Raw genomic sequence first — 17,742 nt, 5'->3', positions numbered from 1 at the left:
AGCAAGTCAAACTTACAACTTTTATACATTTCTGTTAATATGTGGGCTCAATAAATGAATACAGGACATGGATAAAAAACTTCAGTTTTCTTCAATGTATTCTCTATTTTAGCCACTACGACCAAACTGCAGCTGCATGCTCACGGAAAGGTGCAGTAGAGGATGCAGTCATTCATTTTTCTTGTGAGCTAATGCTCGAAATACGATTAAACTGAAAACATGCATAGAAGGTGCAACTGTGAACCTCCAGGTGCGACAATGCATTGACAAAAAGGGGAAGCTCTCCTCTGGTGCCGGGCTAATTATAGCTAGCTCAGGCCATCCTAGCTGGTGGTCATCATTACTGGAAATCAATGCACAATCAAGTTTCTGACATGCACTCTCGCAGTAGAAATGAAGGCAGCCTAGTGACGGATGTTGATCAGATTTGCTGTGAGCTCTCCATGATAACCAGGTGCTTTATTATCAGGGCTGGAAAGTTGCAGATTTTAAGATTTTACATCAAGCTATTTTTTTTCTTCTTTTTAACAGCAAGGTCAGATCAAGATTATTTTCACATTGATGGAGTGAATAAGCCAGGAGGAGAAGCTGAGCACATGCACAAGTGTTGCTGGTGTGTGTGTGTGTGTGTGTGTGAGTATGGGTGTGTGTGTGGGTGTGTGTGTGTGGGTGTGTGTACAGGGCGCCTGGAATGACCTCGCACATACAAATAATGGCCATAAATTGGACTGAAATCCCATTCCTATCCTCGCAGGATTTGGACCAGCTGTAGCTGCTTAGGACCAATTTCATTCCCGCAGACTGGCGAGAGTTAATGAGCGTAGGAAGCCCAAGCACGCACGCATGCATGCACGCGCGTGTTGCGGTTTATCACCCGATAAATAATTCAAATAACCTGCTAATACAAAGCCTGTCACGCATTTGAAGGATGACTCACGTGTTATTTGATCATATTAGGCGAGGATTAAAAGAACTCGACGCGACTGAAGCAAATAACGACAATAAGGAAAGATTTGCTGCCATCACATGGCCAATAATTGCAACTGCAGCTCGACGGTTTTTTTTTTTTTTTTTTTTTTTTTTTAAGTGTGTCAGTCCTCACTCCACTCCAGTAGATGGCAGTAGACGGAAGAATAAATAATAAATGTTTATTTTTTCCCGAGAGAAAACACGGAACGTTTAAAATTAAAACGTTTATATTTGCAGTTTCTTTGCATTGTTTTTAGTAAAGTTAGCAAGAAAAGGCTACATTCTCGGTCGTCCTCGCGTTACCAACCTCCACTCGGCGTTTTTCGTAACCGCTCGGCTTCACCCGCCGACCCTCGGAGCCTCTCGCCAGAGTTGATCCTTCGCTGTCGTCGTCCGCCTCGTCCTCCTCTCCGTGTTGTTGTTCTCGGTGACGCGACGGAGGTGTAGCCTGACGCGGTCTCTTACGTGTCGGTCTGAATAAAAGTGGAGCTCCGTAGACCCGGGAGTGACGAAGCGAGTCTGTGTTGGTAAGAGGACACGCGTCCGCTGTTTGCTAAACAGATAATATACATGGCTGCCCGCTGACGATATTTGTAGCCAAATTTCCGCACAGGGCCAACAAAGAGATCATGGCGGCGGCTGTTGCAGCGGCGGAGGCTCACAAAATGAGTCAGTCTCTGCAGGCTGAGACATAGGTATTAATGTGGGAGTGGGTTTTATTATTTAATTGAATAAAATGCACAGGAGTTAGTTTCTGAACCACATTGCTCTGCGGCGTTAACGTAGCTTTATTTTCAACCAGTAATGGCTTATGACGGATGAAATAAAGTAGTAAATGTGTCCTGTTGTAAAGAAGAAGAAAAGGAAAAAAAACTGGCATGCAGACATTTCCCTCCATGCAAGCTACTAGCTAGCAGCAAGCTTCTAGCTAGCAGCATGGCGGCTAACACGGCTTCGGGGAAAAGCTACATTGAAATGCAATGCAACTGCATTGCATTTCACTGAGATATATATTAACATTAAGGCTAAGTAGCATGAGTGCAAATGTATTATAAAAGAATTTCTGCTGCACTCATTCATTGCTGTGGCGTCAGCCACATAGCATGCTAACATTAGTAGCAATGCTATTCGTTTAGCTGCGGGGCTAAATCCCAAATGGCACGAGCGATTCGTCTTACTGCCGCCAACATAGACTGTAACAGTTATAACGCAACGCCAATGACGTCACTGTTATTTAGATTTTTTTTAAACGGGACGGGAGGGAAATATGTAATCGACACCCAGGAAATGACGTAGCAGTTTTGGAGAGGCTGAGAGCTGCTGAATTGTTCAGGTTTTGACTAGTCTGAAGTCATCTGTTTTACAGACGTTCTTTTATTTTTTCCTTGTAGTTTTGTGTTAATATTTCGACTTTTTCTTTTAAGTTTTCAGCACAAGATTTGTCCACCAGATGGCAGCACACTTATAAAAAAAGGCATCACTTTTCCGCTTGCCTTGTGACTTAAATATATTCTTATGCACATGAATAATGAATGCAGAATGTTGCAGCAAACCACTGGGCCAGCTTAGCGCTTCATAGGAGCAATGAAACAATAATAATAATAGCAAAATGCATTTAAATCAATTTTGAAAAAGTAGGTCTATGTTATCTGCCTTTAGAGTGGCTATAATCTGAAATGATGTTCATTTTAATATGATTTTAGGCTAAAGTGGAGAGTGAATACTTTCCCACAGTTCTGTAGGACCTGATGTCATGTTTCTGTTCGCTGCTGATTCTAGATGAAGATGGAAGCCGGTTCAGAGGTGCAGCAGAGCGGCGAAGCAGCAGTCTCTGAGTCCGAGGCGCAGCAGATAACCCTCACCCAGGTAATCCCCTCCTTTCCTCCCTCCCTCCGTCCATCATTTCCCACTTCCAGGCCACCGCGCGGGTTGGTTCGCTAAAGCCGAGCCGTCGGCGTGCTGATCTGCCTGCAGGCGCCCATCACAGCAGGCCACGTGACCTCCAGCAGCCCAGGCGTCACCATCGTGCAGCTCCCCAACGGTCAGACGGTGCAGGTGCACGGCGTGATCCAGGCGGCCCAGCCCTCCGTCATCCAGTCACCTCAGGTCCAGGCCGTTCAGGTACGCCGCTGACTCGCCTGGCCTTGCCGCGCCCACCCAGGCCTCTGCCACTCACAGCCCTGTGCTCTGCCAGATCTCCACCGTGGAGAGCGAGGACTCCCAGGAGTCTGTGGACAGCGTCACGGATTCCCAGAAGAGGAGAGAGATTCTGTCCAGACGGCCGTCCTACAGGTCAGAGAGCAGAGAAGAGGAAGATTTCTCCGATGTTTCAGCACCGACCCTTCATCATCTGCTCTGATCCTCCCAAACAGGAAGATTCTGAACGACCTGTCGTCCGACGCTCCCGCCGTGCCTCGCATCGAGGAGGAGAAATCTGAAGACGACTCCGGTCCAGCCATCACCACGGTTACCATGCCCACCCCCATCTATCAGACGAGCAGTGGGCAGTACAGTAAGTCTAATCGTGGGACGGTGGGCTTTGTGTGGGAGGGTTCAGCAGTGATCTGTGGAAGCTGAAGCAGCGGTTTCCTCTGCAGTCGCCATCACGCAGGGCGGGGCCATCCAGCTGGCCAGCAACGGCACCGACGGGGTCCAGGGCCTGCAGACCCTCACCATGGCCAACGCCGCCGCCTCGCAGCCCGGCACCACCATCCTGCAGTACGCCCAGACCAGCGACGGCCAGCAGATCCTCGTCCCCAGCAACCAGGTCGTCGTTCAAGGTGAAACCAAGGACACTCGCTCAACAACGCGACCGCGTTTCACTGCCTAGATCAGTCGTCACGGCGCTGCGCCACTTCCTGTTTGTCCTGAACCTATCCAGCATATCTGTCGGTTTCCTCCAATCAGCTGCTTCCGGCGACGTCCAGGCCTATCAGATCCGGACGGCTCCGACCAGCACCATCACGCCGGGTGTCGTCATGACAGCGTCTCCCGCGTTGGGAACAGGAGGAGGCACAGAGGAAGTCACACGGAAACGGGAAGTCCGGCTAATGAAAAACAGGTGCTGGTTTACCGTCCGGAAGTCAGATAGGAAAGTTTTATTTTCAAAGCAATTCGAAACTCAATTGGGTTGTGTGTGTGTGTGTGTGTGTGTGTGTGTGTGTGTGTGTGTGTGTGTGTGTGTGTGTGTGTGTGTGTGTGTGTGTGTGTGTGTGTGTCTCGCAGGGAGGCAGCCCGGGAGTGTCGCAGGAAGAAGAAGGAGTACGTGAAGTGTTTGGAGAACCGCGTGGCCGTACTGGAGAACCAGAACAAAACCCTCATCGAGGAGCTCAAAGCCCTCAAAGACTTGTACTGCCACAAATCAGAGTAGAGCGCCCCCTGTGTACAGAGACTCCGCTCAGAGCCGCACCTGGAAGCCACTCCTCCTTTTCTACGTTTCCTGCTTTCTTACGAAAAAAAAAAACCAAACAAACAAAAAAACTGCTGATAAATCTGACGGTGGGAATTACTGAGACATAAAACACACCTGTCCCTCTTTACGCATCACTTTTCCTTCACAAGAGGACAGTGAGCGTTTCAGAGCTCCTGGAAAGCATTCCAGTCACCTGGGCCCAATCAAGCTGGGCTGAATCACCAGCAAAGAGGAAGTGACATCAGCCACCTCCAGAAAGGCCGGTCGCTTGATAACTCAGAGGTTACGTTTCTATTCCTAACTTGCATTGATCTGTTACCTAATCACGCTATGAACTGTAGGTGGGTTGTTTTATCTCTCGTATTTTGTTTATTCCCAATTTATTTGCTTCTGTGATGCCATTTTTTTTCTATTATTATTTTATTTTTACATATGCCTTTTTAGGACAAACAGCTAAATATGAACTGTAAAATGCAGCTTTAAAAATACAGTATTGAACTTGGGAAACATTTGAGACACAATTTGTCTTTTTTTTTTGTTTGTTTGTTTTTCTAGAAGATAATAATATAGCTAAATCATTTTGATGATAGCGCAATGGTTTTTCTAGTTTTTCTTTTTATGTTAAAAGTGAATTTAAAAAACTCATGAACATTTTTTTTTTTTTTTTTACAATAACCTTTTGCAGTAAAAATGAATATCTGCATATAGTTAAGTCAAAAGTACACCTGTAAATCAGTTTTCTTTTTTTTTTCTTATTAAGACATAACTGGCGGTTGTTGTTTTTTTATCAGGTTCAAAAGTTATTTAAATCTAACCTCATTTGAAAAACCCACAATTTAATGCAGAAAACTGGAGAAACGATGTGGAAAACTGAACCATAACCCAATGACAGGTCACCTGGCCTGTCACAGGCCCACAGAATCACCCCGCCACCACCGTGCCGAACAGCTGGTGTACTTAGCTTTTAACTCGACTTTTGAAATATGGCCACAGCTTTGATAAATGACATGTTTTAAATCTATGACTCTTCGGGCCAGTCTAAGAGAATGCTTTTTTTAATTACAAGAATGAACTAAAAGTATGAGAATAGAGACAATTCATCAAATTCCAAGAAAAATTATTTTAGTTAAGATCTGATGGTTTTTTTCTCTCCCTCTCTTCAACATAGACGCTTCATAATACTTTTATGCTGTTCTAATGATGTAACTCCTTATTTGTTAAAAAGATACCAAAGTATGACTTCACAAAGTGCTCAACATTCCTCATTTTAATACATTTCATGTAGTTCTCAAATTTGCCTCCTAATATGACTACCATCTTTATTCTCATATTTTCTTTCTTGTAATTAAAGTTTTTGACTTATTCTGGTCTTAATCTGTATAAATACTATTAGAACCTTGTAAAAAAAAAAGACAAAAAAAAGCATACCTGAAGATTTAGAGGGTGTACTTTCTATTCATTGTAATTTTATTTGTAAGCTCACTGGATGAATGGATTGCTTGTTTTATAATGTACAATATGCCTGGTTCCATATCTGGACAGTTTGGGAGGGATGTGCAGTTCCATTTTATCCTCAACAGGAACTTTTTTAATATATATAAAGACCCTGCCTACATCTTCCCCCCCCTCATCTCACCCGAGGATTCCCAAGACGACAAAGCAGTGTGTGCACTTTCCTTGCTTTTACAATCCTGAGACGTTTAAAAAAAAAATCCATTGATAAATTCTGAAAGGCTCGGCGCCAACTGCTCCCTGTTGGGTGTAAGACGTGATTTGGTCCAAATTTCACGAAGCCCCGAAAAACGTAAAGTGAGACCAAATCGGAACAAAGCTGTTATTTTCATAAAACAAAATGCCATATTGTACTCTTTATGTATGGTCATAAATTGGTATGTATTTTTTTTATGTTGCTTTATAATTTTTTTATTCATATTTTCAAAATGTCAACAGTAACATGTATAACAATGCATTTATGTTAGAGCCATATAAATGAGAGTTTTGGCAGCTGAAAATAAATGTGTTGTTGCGCTTTTCTTCTATTTTATAAAAAAAAAAAAATCTCAAACCCTTTCGGATTGCTTTGTAAAACATAAATCTGACTTGTCATAAATCCCTTCTTGGGAGCCTGGACGCCCGGTACAGACGGATGTCCCTGTCTTTGTCGTAGTGGACCTCCTCCACGGTGAAGCCGCGCCGCAGCATGCTCAGGAAGCGCGCGTCCCGTTCGTAGCGGATCTTGCAGGCCAGCAGAACGACGGTGCTGTCCGAGCACAAGTGCTCCAGGGTCTGCAGCAGGGAGGGAAAGGTCTCCTCCAGGTAGACGATGTCCGCTCCCAGGACCAAGTCGAACCCTCCTTCGGGGTAACGCTCCAGGCCCTGACCCCAGGTCAGCTCCGAGACCACCACCAAGTCGCCGGCCGGCGGGGGGAGGTTGGCCGCAACGTTGGCGGACAGGAACTCCAGGGCGGGCTTCCTGTCTGTGATGGTCACATGAGCACCTGGCAGGTAAAAAATTGATCTTTTATGAATTATTGTTCAGTATTTTATTAATTTTTTATTTTTGCTGTAGTCAGCATTAGACAAATTCTTAAATATCTTCATTTTCCAAAACATGAATGCCTCCACAACCCCTAAAGCAATTACCTTGTATCTATATGCCAATATATAGATATAGATATCTGCTAATGTAAAGTGCTAAATATCGGCTCGGGTGCTGGCCTTGGAAAACATCACTCAGTCAGCTGTGACCTCACCCAGCAGAGCTGCCACAATCCCCACCAGTCCAGTCCCAGCTCCCAGTTCAACGACCTTCTTCCCCTTCAGCTCCACTGCTCCCATCTCCAGATACATGCACATAACAACCGCCTGGCAAAAAAAAAAAACGATGCATATATCATTACGGATTTCCCCCAATGGATTTGCGGCAAAAGTGAGTCACTTACGGCATCCCAGACCACTGCAGCCACCCCCAGCCTCCTCCAGTCCTGAGCCAGGCGGAGCTCCTGGTTCGCAAAGCGGAACTGTGCCGAGGCGTTGTGGAGTTTGGAGAATGCGGGGAGCGGGTTCGCCTGATAAGGAACGAGAGCCATGCTTCAAACGCATAACACGACCGGGGGGAGAACTCTTCTTCTCGCATCTTGACGGCGCACTGACTCAGCAGTGCCATCTTCTGTGGCGTTTCAACATCAGCGCCGCTCCGCTTTCAGGTGTAAATTTGTTTGGTTCGACTCGTGCTTCAAGTTACCAGTCCACCACAAATGCGGACTTCGGTTCACACCGAACATGTGTGATAATAAAATGTCTCTTGTTAGATTAAACATATACACACACGGCAAAAAGCGCTCAGAGTCGAGTCCCCTCAATGAACGAGTCGACCAATCACGTTGCACCTTAAATAATATAACCCAATGAGCGAGCGTGTTTTTCTGAAGGCCATGCGAGAGGCGTGGTCTTTTCGTTAAATCAATGGTGAAACAGTTAGCTTTGAAACGTCATCGCTTCCGGTTCGTTGGCGCTAGGAATTCAGAATAAAAGCATAGTAGTGAAATTGATTCAAGATGAGCTGAATACAGACGTTGAAATTTCGTCAGGCAGCAGGTTTAACCAAATTTCGTGCTAAATATTGATTAAAAATGTGATTTTAATTCTGACCGCCCCACTTTGTCCTCACTGCTGTCGTCAAATGTATGATAACCAGCTGCGTCGAACACGTCCGGGCAACACGGCATTTTATTTTGAAATCCAAAACTCGGAAGCTGCCTCTGCGCGCAGCCGCTGCGCTGCCACCGCCTGTGACGTAGAGGACGCGTTCTCCTGCCGATGCGACGAGATGAACGTTCTCTGCGTTGTCAGTCGGCGCTTGCTTCTCGCGCTCCCGGCTCCGTTCGGAGGCTTTTCCAGCTGCTGAGTCCGTGTTCTGCTGCGGGTGCGTCAGCCCCGGGACCGAGGCCGGTCCTTGCGGGCTGCAGCGGACATGGATTGATCCATTACTCCTCGGAAGGGGGGGCGGGGGAAAAGCAGCCGAGCCTGGGTCGAACCGAGCGTTTAGCCGGACAGCCATGGAGGCAGATAGACGAGCCTGGGACTCCGCTTTGTTCAATCAGATTGGGTTGTAAATAGTTGCTATTGGGAGAACTAGTGGCTTCATCCATGCAAAAACTGGGAAAAGCGTCCAGACGCCCTGAATATGTCAGCCGTCTGTGCAGAAACCTCAGTGGTTCCATGCAGCCCCTTCTGCAGCTAGAGAGGAACATTTTCACTAATCTGAATGTTGAAACTGATATAAAACCCATCTAAAGGTGTTATGTGTTTTTAAGTGCCCCCACTCCCCCCATTCCTTCCTAAAAGGTCTAGATTGAACTTTGACCCCTGGAGTGCAGCATTGTCAACAGGAGGCCCAAGCTTTAGTTATATGGGAACCAGCTCTGGCTGCAGCAGGACAGCTGTAGGTCGGCAATGGGAGGCTCCGTGTCCTGCTGCTTCTCTCCGGGAGAGAGTCCAAAACTCCACCGGAGACGCGTGGACCTGGACGAGTGTCCCATCACCACCACAGAGGACGTGAGCGAGGACACGGGCACCTACCTGCAGCACATCAGCGACAGGGAGCTCCCAGACGGTCGGTTTGGCTCGTGGGCAGGAGAATGCCTTCTGATGTCGACGTGACGCCATTTGGTTCAATGAAATGTTTCCTTTGCAAACAGAGCTGGCCCAGGAGGCGAACCCATCGGACCACCCCAGAGCCAGCACCCTCTTCCTCAATAAGTCCCAGACGGATGGTCGGTATGCCTCTCCGTATTGTGCTTAGTTGTCATTTACTTGCCTCTCTGACTCATTTTGTCTCATTCCAGTGCGGGAGAAAAGGAAAAGCAACTACATGAACCACGTAAGTTCATCAGTTTGACCTTCGGAACCCGAGGCTGAATTTTACTCTCATCACCAGATCGCCTGACCCGACGATCCAGATTTTTGTCCGTCGTCGATTTTTTTTTATTTTTTTTATTGTGTATTTCTTTTTCTGATAAATGACTAAATATAGCGACAAAGTCTCAAAGTTGTCGATGCTGATTGTTGTGAACGTTCCAGATGTCTCCGGGACTCCTGACGAAAAAGTACAGTTCTTGTTCAACGATATTCATTGACGACAGCACAGTGAGCCAGCCAAACCTTAAGAGCACCATCAGATGGTGAGCATCCTCCCGGCCATTTCGGGTCAAAAGGTCACTAAGAAATGCAGAGATGTGACGGAAGCTTTTTTTTTCCTTCCTCATGTTTTGTTTTTTTGTATGAATTCTGTCTTTTCCAGTGTTGCTTTGGCCATATACTATCACATCAAAAACAGGTAGGAAAAGTTTGGAATGTTCTCGTGTATTCCTCTCTTTTGCAAAGCAGCCAATCTAGGAGCACCATTTATTTAGCTTGGTGCTGATTTGCTAGGGATAGGGGGGTAACTGCCACATGTACAGGGTGTTTCAATACGGCGTTTCTTTGTTTGTCCCATTTTCAAAGACATCTCTTGTTTCTGCAGAGATTCCAACCGCTCTCTGGATATATTTGATGAGAAGAAGCACCCTCTGTCGGTGAGTCTCCGACCAAAACGTCGGGTCACTTGTTCAGTGGGGTCTGATGAAACCGAGTCTCCCTCCTAACAGAGAGAAAAGGTTCCAGATGATTATTCTGTGGTGGATCCCGAACACAAACTCATCTACCGCTTCATCAGGACGCTCTTCAGCTCGGCGCAGCTCACTGCCGAGTGCGCCATCGTTACTCTGGTAAGCACATACGTCTTTTGTGTTTCTGTATGTAAAATGGAAGGCTTCTCAGTTTGGGACGGTGGTATTCCCATTTGGATGATTCGTCTCCTCTCAGGTGTACCTCGAAAGGCTTTTGACATATGCAGAGATAGACATTTGCCCCTCCAACTGGAAGCGCATCGTGCTCGGCGCCATCTTGCTCGCGTCCAAAGTCTGGGACGACCAGGCCGTCTGGAACGTCGATTATTGCCAGATCCTGAAGGACATTACAGTGGAGGACATGTGAGTGCTGCCCCTCAACTGGCTTTCTCTTGAGACGGACAATAGCTTTGATGCAACTGATGAGATTTTTGCGTTGGTCAGGAATGAGATGGAGCGCCACTTCTTGGAGCTGCTGCAGTTTAACATCAACGTTCCGGCTAGTGTCTACGCCAAGTATTACTTTGACCTGCGCTCTCTGGCCGATGACAACAACCTCAGCTTCCCTCTGGAGCCACTCAGCAACAAGCGAGCCCAGAAACTGGAGGTACGAAAAGTTTTTTGTTGCGCCTTTTGGCCTTGTTTTCGGGCACTAAACGTTTTGTGCTTGCGCTTTCTGTAGGCCATATCCAGGCTGTGTGAAGACAAGTACAAGGACTTGAGCAAATCTGCCATGAGGAGGTCAATGAGTGCGGATAATATGATCGGGATCAAGAACTCTCAGGCCGTGCTTTCCTGAATCGGTCGATCGCCGATCTTCCCAACTGGACGGGACTACTAAGAAACGATTTTAGAGAAGGCAGACATCCTCGAGGGATGAATTGTTCATTTTAGAGGCTAAATATACAACACTATAACATTATTAACCATGTCGTTGTGTTAACTAAAAAACAAACAAACCAAAAAAAATCTTCAGTGATTTTCTTTTCAAAGCATGATGATTTGGTGACGTATATTGAAGGAGAACAGCATAAACGCTTCCTAAAGTCGCACAAGTTTCTTTGTATCTCTCCTTTAAAAAAAAAAAATATATATATATATATATATATATATATATATATATATATATATATATATATATATATATATATATCATGTAATGGGGAGCAATATCCAGCTGCTGCCATCATGTCCCCGGCGGTATTTACGCGACGGAAACTGTCACGGACTACCCTGTGGCGTAGTTCTGCACACGGACAACAAGACGTTCTGCTTACTGTGTAGGCTCCTATAGCTGTGAAATGTACCAGACTTTATTTAATTCAAATAAATTTCACTCGCTGTTTCGAGTTAGGTGGAAAAAAGTGTGTTCAGGTGTTTTTCTTTTTTTCTTAATATTCGCTGAAAGAAGAACAACGATAATGGATTGTGCATATGCTGTGAAATTACTTTTACTTTAATAAGTGCATAAATTCTACACTGTATAAAGTTTGGATTTTTTAGGTATATGTATCTTTTTTAAGCTTGTGTGTCAATCTGGTCCAGATGGTTCCTGAAGTGCATTTCAACAAGCCAGGTGATGTTGTAGTACATCGGATCAGCCACAGGGGGCCAGTGTTGCTCTGCAAAACCAGCTGACCTGACTGCAGGCAGGAGATAAGTCCATGTGTTAATGCGACATCTTTCTGACTCTGAGATGTGGTGCAGCTTGCTTATATCATCACTGCACTCGCTTTGCAAAAAGACAAAACTCAAGATGTCGCCGAGGAGGCTCGCTTTCTGACTTGACGTGAATGGCAAATGTCATAGAACTGAAAGGACGTGGAGGGAGTGGGGGAAGAAAACCCTTTCTCTGATGTAAAATTGCTGGAGTGAGGTAGATGAAAGCTATGATCATCTAGAATGAATAGTCCTTGTATGGCTGTGACTGTGTGTCCTGTAGGGATCGCAGGGCCACAGCGGCTTCATTAATCTCCTCTCATCGTGGGACTTGTCTGAACTCTAAAAAGAGGGCCGGGGAGAACAAGAATGACCCCCCTCCATCTCCGAGGGACTCTCGCCGTTTACCCTCCACACACTCGGGTCACTCCTGACATCACACTCTGCTCGGCTTCACAATGTCAGACTCGCTGCTGCTGATCTGGCACAGAGCGAGTGTGATGTACCGCTGGCGCTGGTTTTCAGGCCTTTTACAGTTTGAGTGAGGCTAAACTGACTCTATTGCGTCGCTTCTATAAATTGGCAAAGGCAGAGATATGGGAAAAACTGCAATGTGAATATTGCTTCTCCTTCTGGAATCTTGAGGGAAGAGACTTTATAGACAATTCATAAAATAATCTTCAGACGCAGAAAGTTAGTGTTGACGTTGCTTGGAAAGTTACTTTTTTGCAAACGATGTTATGTTTGCTTCTTTAAAGGGGACAGATAATGTTCTTTTTTTCTTCTTTTTTTTAGCCCTTAAATACATTTTTGTGTGCTAGGAGTGGAATTTATGAAAAATATTTTCCCTCCCTCTCCACTAGGGGCGAGTTCTTTCCTCCAGGTGCTGCGTCGATGTCTTTATGTTCTTCTTCTTCTTTTTCAATATGGCGGCTCGCTAGCAACTTTCAGGGGCTTACCGGCGCCACCTACTGTACATGATTTTGCGGTAACACCACATCCATTAAATTCCATTACTTTTATTTTGTCGCAATAAATAACTCTTTTTTTAGGGTTATGTTTTTCAGTCTGATAATTTTCCTCTACTCCCTAGGCTGTGACGTTACCGCAGTGGAACATGACTCCCGGCTAACGAGTTTTGCGTGTCCGCCATTTTTGTCTTCCTCGCAGTAATTTTTCTCGTTCAAGTTCAGCTGGGCGGAAGTTGAGGAAAGTCCACTGGAGCTTTACGTTCATGTCTTCAGCAACCAGCACCATTTTTCTGGAAGACTTCCTCTGGTCGAGGGCCGGTTCCTTTTCTCTAGGGAGTCACAGCAAAGCGGTAAGCTAACAAGGCTAACATGACAGCGAAGCTCCTTCATTTTGTGTGCTGATAATGAAAATTGTGAACTTGTGCGAGTCAGTAAGCAAAGTTTTTTTACCTCTTAAAGTTGCAGTATGCCCAAATCTATATCTAGTCTAAATTTAACGTTTCTCTGAGAAAAATATGAAATATGTTTTTTCTTTTGCTTTCTGATCCAAACTTCCTCTGAGTAATGGCGATGCTTCCGGTTCTCCTCTGTCCACTGCTGAGACGGCTTCTGATGGTTCACTTCTTCCTCCAATGAGCGCAACGTACAGTTTAAATCCAGCTTTTGGCGCTGGACAAAAAGGACAACCACCACAACAGTCATTAGCCGGCCAGATCCACAGAAAGGCTAAACGGCCCGGGTCTGCACTGGAGCGAAAGGGAAGGTGAGGACACCGTGTGATTTCTCTTGTTTTTACGACAAGGAATCATAGAGTCGCTGAGATGTGGCAGGAGTCTGAACTCTTGCGATGTCACACGTGACTGCACTGCAGTGCTGTGCTGGCTGCTGAGAGTAAACAGTTCGTTTTACAACTGCTTGGTCATCACAAAACCCACTAATCTATAGACATGCTTTCATGCGCACAGCAAATAAGAAATGTTGGCTGGGCTGTTTTGCTTTATATATTGCCGTAAAGACAGAATCCCCCCGGTGCATGACCCTCTAGAGCAAACTCCAGTTGGTGTCCTGCAACATTTAGATGTGGCTCTGCTGCATCACACCTGAATAAAATAATTAGTTCATTAGCAAGGATTTTAATCTACACAAGGAGGAGGTATTTAAGCCATTTCATTCCAGGGTTTTGTACCTGTAAAAACTGCAGGACAGCAACCCTTAAGGACTGGAGTTTGACACCTGTGCTCTAGAGCATGCAGTGTCACAGTTTGGTTTTCACTTTGCTGAATCTCTATGAGGGTCAAGTCAAAGTGGGCAGAATTCATAAAGAGGCCCATATTCCCTCCAGAGCTGGGTTTAATGATCCCCTGTGTGCTGGGATAAGCAGGTGCATTACAGTTTTGATGACCTGCTGAGCTGTTTTCTAGTGCTCATTTCTGCATAGTTCTCCTGGATTCATTTTTTTTTAAGTGTGTAAAGGGAGAAACTTCAGATTTTATTGTTTGGTGCGATTCTACCAGCGTGCCACAGCTTACAATGGCCTCCAAAGTTAGATTTGGAGGACAAACTCAGCATCTCATTCTGATGCTGAGTTTGAATTTTGGCAATTTGCCTTCACCAAATCTAGGTACATAGAGCCATAGGGTCTCTGCCATGTAATAAGCTCATGAGCTGCTTCCGTAAAGGAGCAATTGATCAGGGGTGCGTGGATCTTTATGAGACCTCAACGCTCCGTCGAGAAGTCTCGTCGTTCACGTCCGCCTCTAGTCGTTTTGTTCCACTCCCACTTGCTCCCCTTTCATTCTGTATAATCCTCTTTTGTGTGACTCTTTTAAACACTCTGCTTGTTTACTGTAACAATCGGACCTGCATCCATGCCATTCTCAGAGGAAACAGCCAGATACTTTCATTTACGAATGCCTGTCATGAAAGAGGCTAAATGTGCAGGTTGTCGTTTCCTGATATTGACGATGGTGAAGAGTTTTCGCTGTGGCCTGTGTGTACACTTGTGCATCTCTGCAGCCTAAGTAACAGCTAACAGGATTAGACATGGCTTACATAAACGTCTCCCATGGCAACAGTGCACAGGCACCAGGAAAAGACGAATTCGTTACCGGAAAGTGTCACGCTCACGTTTGGTCCGCTGACTGACGGTCGGTTTTCACACATCTGGAAATTTCCTTTGCATTTATCCCATAAGCAAAACGAATGTTATAAATATATGTTGTTGATGCACAAACTGGATGGAAAAGAGCGTGAATGTGTTCCTCCCAGCTCTGTGTGCAGCTTGTCTCTGCCTGCTTGTGTACACCAGTGTGTTGTGACAGTCTGACAGTGCAGCCTCAGGTTCTGTCCCATTGGATAAACCAAGCGGTTAGTACGCTTCATTTACTAGAATTCCCTCAGGGAAGATGCATCGCTCACTGACTCTCCTAGACTCAGACTATGAAGGACAATCTCTTCCCTCTTTCTTTTGATCACTTTCACTGTGATCAAAGTCCCTGCTACTTTCTTTAAATGACAAAGTCTTCATTCATGCCCTTTAATATTTGGCAGTATCGCTTTTTAAATTTTCAGGCTTGGGTCAAAAACTTAAATACAAAATCTTTTCTATTTAAATTGTTTAATAATTTATTTATTTATTTGTCAAATTCAATGCTCAATTCAGATTTTTATCCCCTGAAATGACATTGTTGTTCATACTACTAAAGTGTGGCCGCAAACAACAATATGACTTCCTCCTTTCTCTTCCACCTTAACAATTTCGCTATTCTTTCATTTTAGTTCCATCAAACCACCATGTGGTCTTCAAGTATTAAAAGTGGGAGACAGCTCTTCTCTTGTCTGGTTCTCAAACTCCTTTAGAAAGAGAAATTAATATGTGCATCACCGACTCTATATATGGAAAAAAATGTTCATATTAAGATGGTATCTATCTGGTGAACTAGTTGTGCTTCTAGGGAAATCTAAAATCATTTTCACTGAGAGATTGTGAGGAAGTGTCTTGAGCGAAAGAACATGCACACTGAAAATGGAGATCAAACCTTTTTTTTCCCTAAGAAGCAATCAACCAAACACCAAATAAGTTCTTTATTTTTATCTTCAGTTCTTTAGTAAACACTTTAAAGAGCTCTCTACCGGTTCTCACAGAATCTTAAATACCAGCTTTTTGATTAGCCAGAAGAAAATCAGTGCTGGCCAATGTTCTCTGCTTCTCTGGCTTTATGGGCATTTCCTCTAATCTTTATCTCCAGCACTGCAAATTGCCCCTTATACCGATATCACTCTGCTGAGTCTTTCTTTACAGATGAACTGCATTGCGCTGATCTGTCACTTTGTCTCACAGTATAACAGAGTCTCTGCAGCCAGTATTCAAATACAAGGCTGTGATCGGTGATAAATGTGTATAATTACACAGAGTAAAAGCCTGTGGTCTTCCTATTGATTTCTTTGCTCATCTAGGGAATTAAGGAGTCTGAAAATTCCTAAGCACAGCAGACAGAGCCAATGGGATTTCAATGTAGAGCCCGTCTTTCAAGGTGCATTCCTACATACATCAGAAATTCTTACTCAAATTGAAGTGAGAATTCATATTTATTACTCTAAGGCTGGAAATGACTTTGGATGTTCTTTGTCCTTTTCCGCTCCGAATAAATCAACAGCAGCTGAAATGTGTCTTTCTGACATTGTCTTTCCTGTCCTGCTCAGTGTTGACAGTACCTCTGAAAGGGAAGTGTATGATCGGAGCACCGTGTTCACCTTGAGATGTCTCCCCTGGCACTAGTGTTTTTGTTGACCACAAGGGGGTCTTTAACCTACATAGGTAGCTACATTAGCGGGGCTAAAAGCATGCTGGAAAACAGCCAAGTCAGCAGCAGGATGTGTGCTATGAGCTGAATCCTTTGACATGGAGGTGTGTGTGTGTGTATTTCTGTTGGTGGGTTGTAGCAAATCTTCCCTCAGGCTTTTTCCAAGCTTGCTCCACATGGAAATGGTTTCGATTCAATGTCCTGCTTTGCTGCAGAAGGCTAAAGCCATGTGACGAACAGAAGGACTGTAAGAACGCAGCATTTTCAGAATCCAGAGTTATCTTTTGTTTCAGTCTCATAACAATCGTGATAAGTTGCCACTACCCCGACAACTCCTGTAGTCTGAACAGATACACTAACCTTCCCCAACTTGCTCAGCTGAAAACGGCGGAACATGGATCACTGAAAGACAGAGAGCTGAGACTCTGGTCAATTCTAATTTGGCTTTGGCCTGCATCTGATGGCGACGATAACGGATCTGTTGAGTTGCATTGCGCTACTGTCGTCTGGCTGATACCCGATTGCTGCTTATCTGGGATGTTGAATAGGAAACACCGCTAAGCTAACATGGGTCGCCCTGAGACGAGAAAAAGGACTACAAAGAAGAAGAAACAACAACAATATCTACGCTAATAAGGCTTTGACCATGTAGCATATAAACTTACAAACTGTCGTAAGTTGAAAAGAAAAATCTGTTTTTTGGAAATTATTTAGGGTGTAAAAGGATTACATATTTGAGGAGATTGTTAGAAATTAGTTCAACCTCGTTTCTACTTTTATTTCAGGCCCTTCTGATTTATTTTAGTTATGTTTTTTTCTTCTTTGTAGTCCTTTTCTTAGTAACTCTTGTTTTTATTTTGCATCTCATGTCCAGTTATTTTGTTAGATTTGTTTTCGGATCCCTATTTTCGGATCCCTTGCTCCTATGTCACTTCCTCTCTGCTCAGCCTACCTTCTGCTTTCTCCACACACCTGCAACCCATTAGCTAATCAGCCAAGGTTCGTTCAGCCTCACAGTACTCAAGCACCTCATTCTCAGTCACTCCTCGCTGGTTTCTCCCAGGTTTTTTTCAGATTGCATTGTCCCTGTGCCTTCTTTCTGGGTTGTCATTGTTGATTATGTTTTGTTCAACTCTGGCTTCTTGTGTTTTCTGTAAGTTACTTTTTCCTCTTTAACTGTTTTTTTAAATCTTCATAACCACCTCCGGTTCGTCTCAAGGCAGTTGGGTCCAACATCAACCGTAGAGAACATGACAATT

General features: G+C 44.7%; 3 protein-coding genes across 4 annotated transcripts; 2 read left to right on the top strand and 1 right to left on the bottom strand.

Annotated features, from left to right (window-relative positions):
• The first annotated feature begins 1,190 nt into the window (after positions 1 to 1,190).
• LOC129378686 (cyclic AMP-responsive element-binding protein 1-like) lies at positions 1,191 to 4,460 on the top strand. Of its 2 annotated transcripts, none has more exons than XM_055059091.1 (8): positions 1,191 to 1,496; positions 2,749 to 2,835; positions 2,944 to 3,090; positions 3,164 to 3,261; positions 3,342 to 3,481; positions 3,567 to 3,749; positions 3,877 to 4,030; positions 4,195 to 4,460. In XM_055059091.1, the coding sequence occupies exons 2-8, from the start codon at positions 2,749 to 2,751 to the stop codon at positions 4,337 to 4,339; spliced, it is 954 nt and encodes a 317-aa protein (XP_054915066.1). In that variant the 5' UTR covers positions 1,191 to 1,496; the 3' UTR covers positions 4,340 to 4,460. The 2 variants fall into 2 exon arrangements, with proteins under 2 accessions (XP_054915066.1, XP_054915067.1); XM_055059092.1 differs by lacking the exon at positions 1,191 to 1,496 and adding an exon at positions 1,504 to 1,664.
• Positions 4,461 to 6,264: 1,804 nt separating this feature from the next.
• On the bottom strand, positions 6,265 to 7,722 carry mettl21a (methyltransferase 21A, HSPA lysine). The gene is made up of 3 exons (XM_055059095.1): positions 7,324 to 7,722; positions 7,135 to 7,246; positions 6,265 to 6,879 (listed from the first exon to the last, which is right to left on the bottom strand). Exons 1-3 carry the CDS (start codon positions 7,468 to 7,470, stop codon positions 6,485 to 6,487), a joined length of 654 nt encoding a protein of 217 aa, XP_054915070.1. The 5' UTR covers positions 7,471 to 7,722; the 3' UTR covers positions 6,265 to 6,484.
• Positions 7,723 to 8,168: 446 nt separating this feature from the next.
• LOC129378806 (cyclin-Y-like protein 1) lies at positions 8,169 to 11,132 on the top strand. Its single transcript, XM_055059353.1, has 10 exons — positions 8,169 to 8,996; positions 9,082 to 9,156; positions 9,229 to 9,263; positions 9,464 to 9,564; positions 9,684 to 9,719; positions 9,906 to 9,957; positions 10,030 to 10,149; positions 10,247 to 10,413; positions 10,495 to 10,657; positions 10,733 to 11,132. The coding sequence occupies exons 1-10, from the start codon at positions 8,837 to 8,839 to the stop codon at positions 10,847 to 10,849; spliced, it is 1,026 nt and encodes a 341-aa protein (XP_054915328.1). The 5' UTR covers positions 8,169 to 8,836; the 3' UTR covers positions 10,850 to 11,132.
• Positions 11,133 to 17,742: the final 6,610 nt, after the last annotated feature.

This window comes from Poeciliopsis prolifica, unplaced genomic scaffold (genome assembly GCF_027474105.1).
Source record: "Poeciliopsis prolifica strain line A6 unplaced genomic scaffold, Auburn_PproV2 SCAFFOLD053, whole genome shotgun sequence".
Lineage (NCBI taxonomy): Eukaryota > Metazoa > Chordata > Actinopteri > Cyprinodontiformes > Poeciliidae > Poeciliopsis > Poeciliopsis prolifica.
Note: the sequence above shows the minus strand (reverse complement) of the source record. Positions and strands in the feature narration are given on the sequence as shown.

Bases quoted from the DNA above. Each gene is read 5' to 3' on its own strand.
- LOC129378686 (XM_055059091.1), top strand. From the start codon at position 2,749: ATGAAGATGGAAGCCGGTTCAGAGGTGCAGCAGAGCGGCGAAGCAGCA. The intron at 3,262-3,341 runs GTCAGAGAGCAG...CCTCCCAAACAG, and splicing joins TCCAGACGGCCGTCCTACAG to GAAGATTCTGAACGACCTGT. The intron at 3,482-3,566 runs GTAAGTCTAATC...TTTCCTCTGCAG, and splicing joins GACGAGCAGTGGGCAGTACA to TCGCCATCACGCAGGGCGGG.
- mettl21a (XM_055059095.1), bottom strand. From the start codon at position 7,470: ATGGCTCTCGTTCCTTATCAGGCGAACCCGCTCCCCGCATTCTCCAAA. The intron at 7,247-7,323 runs GTAAGTGACTCA...TTTTTTTGCCAG, and splicing joins CTGCAGTGGTCTGGGATGCC to GCGGTTGTTATGTGCATGTA. The intron at 6,880-7,134 runs GTGAGGTCACAG...TTTACCTGCCAG, and splicing joins GATTGTGGCAGCTCTGCTGG to GTGCTCATGTGACCATCACA.
- LOC129378806 (XM_055059353.1), top strand. From the start codon at position 8,837: ATGGGAGGCTCCGTGTCCTGCTGCTTCTCTCCGGGAGAGAGTCCAAAA. The intron at 9,157-9,228 runs GTCGGTATGCCT...GTCTCATTCCAG, and splicing joins CAATAAGTCCCAGACGGATG to TGCGGGAGAAAAGGAAAAGC. The intron at 9,958-10,029 runs GTGAGTCTCCGA...CCCTCCTAACAG, and splicing joins AGAAGAAGCACCCTCTGTCG to AGAGAAAAGGTTCCAGATGA.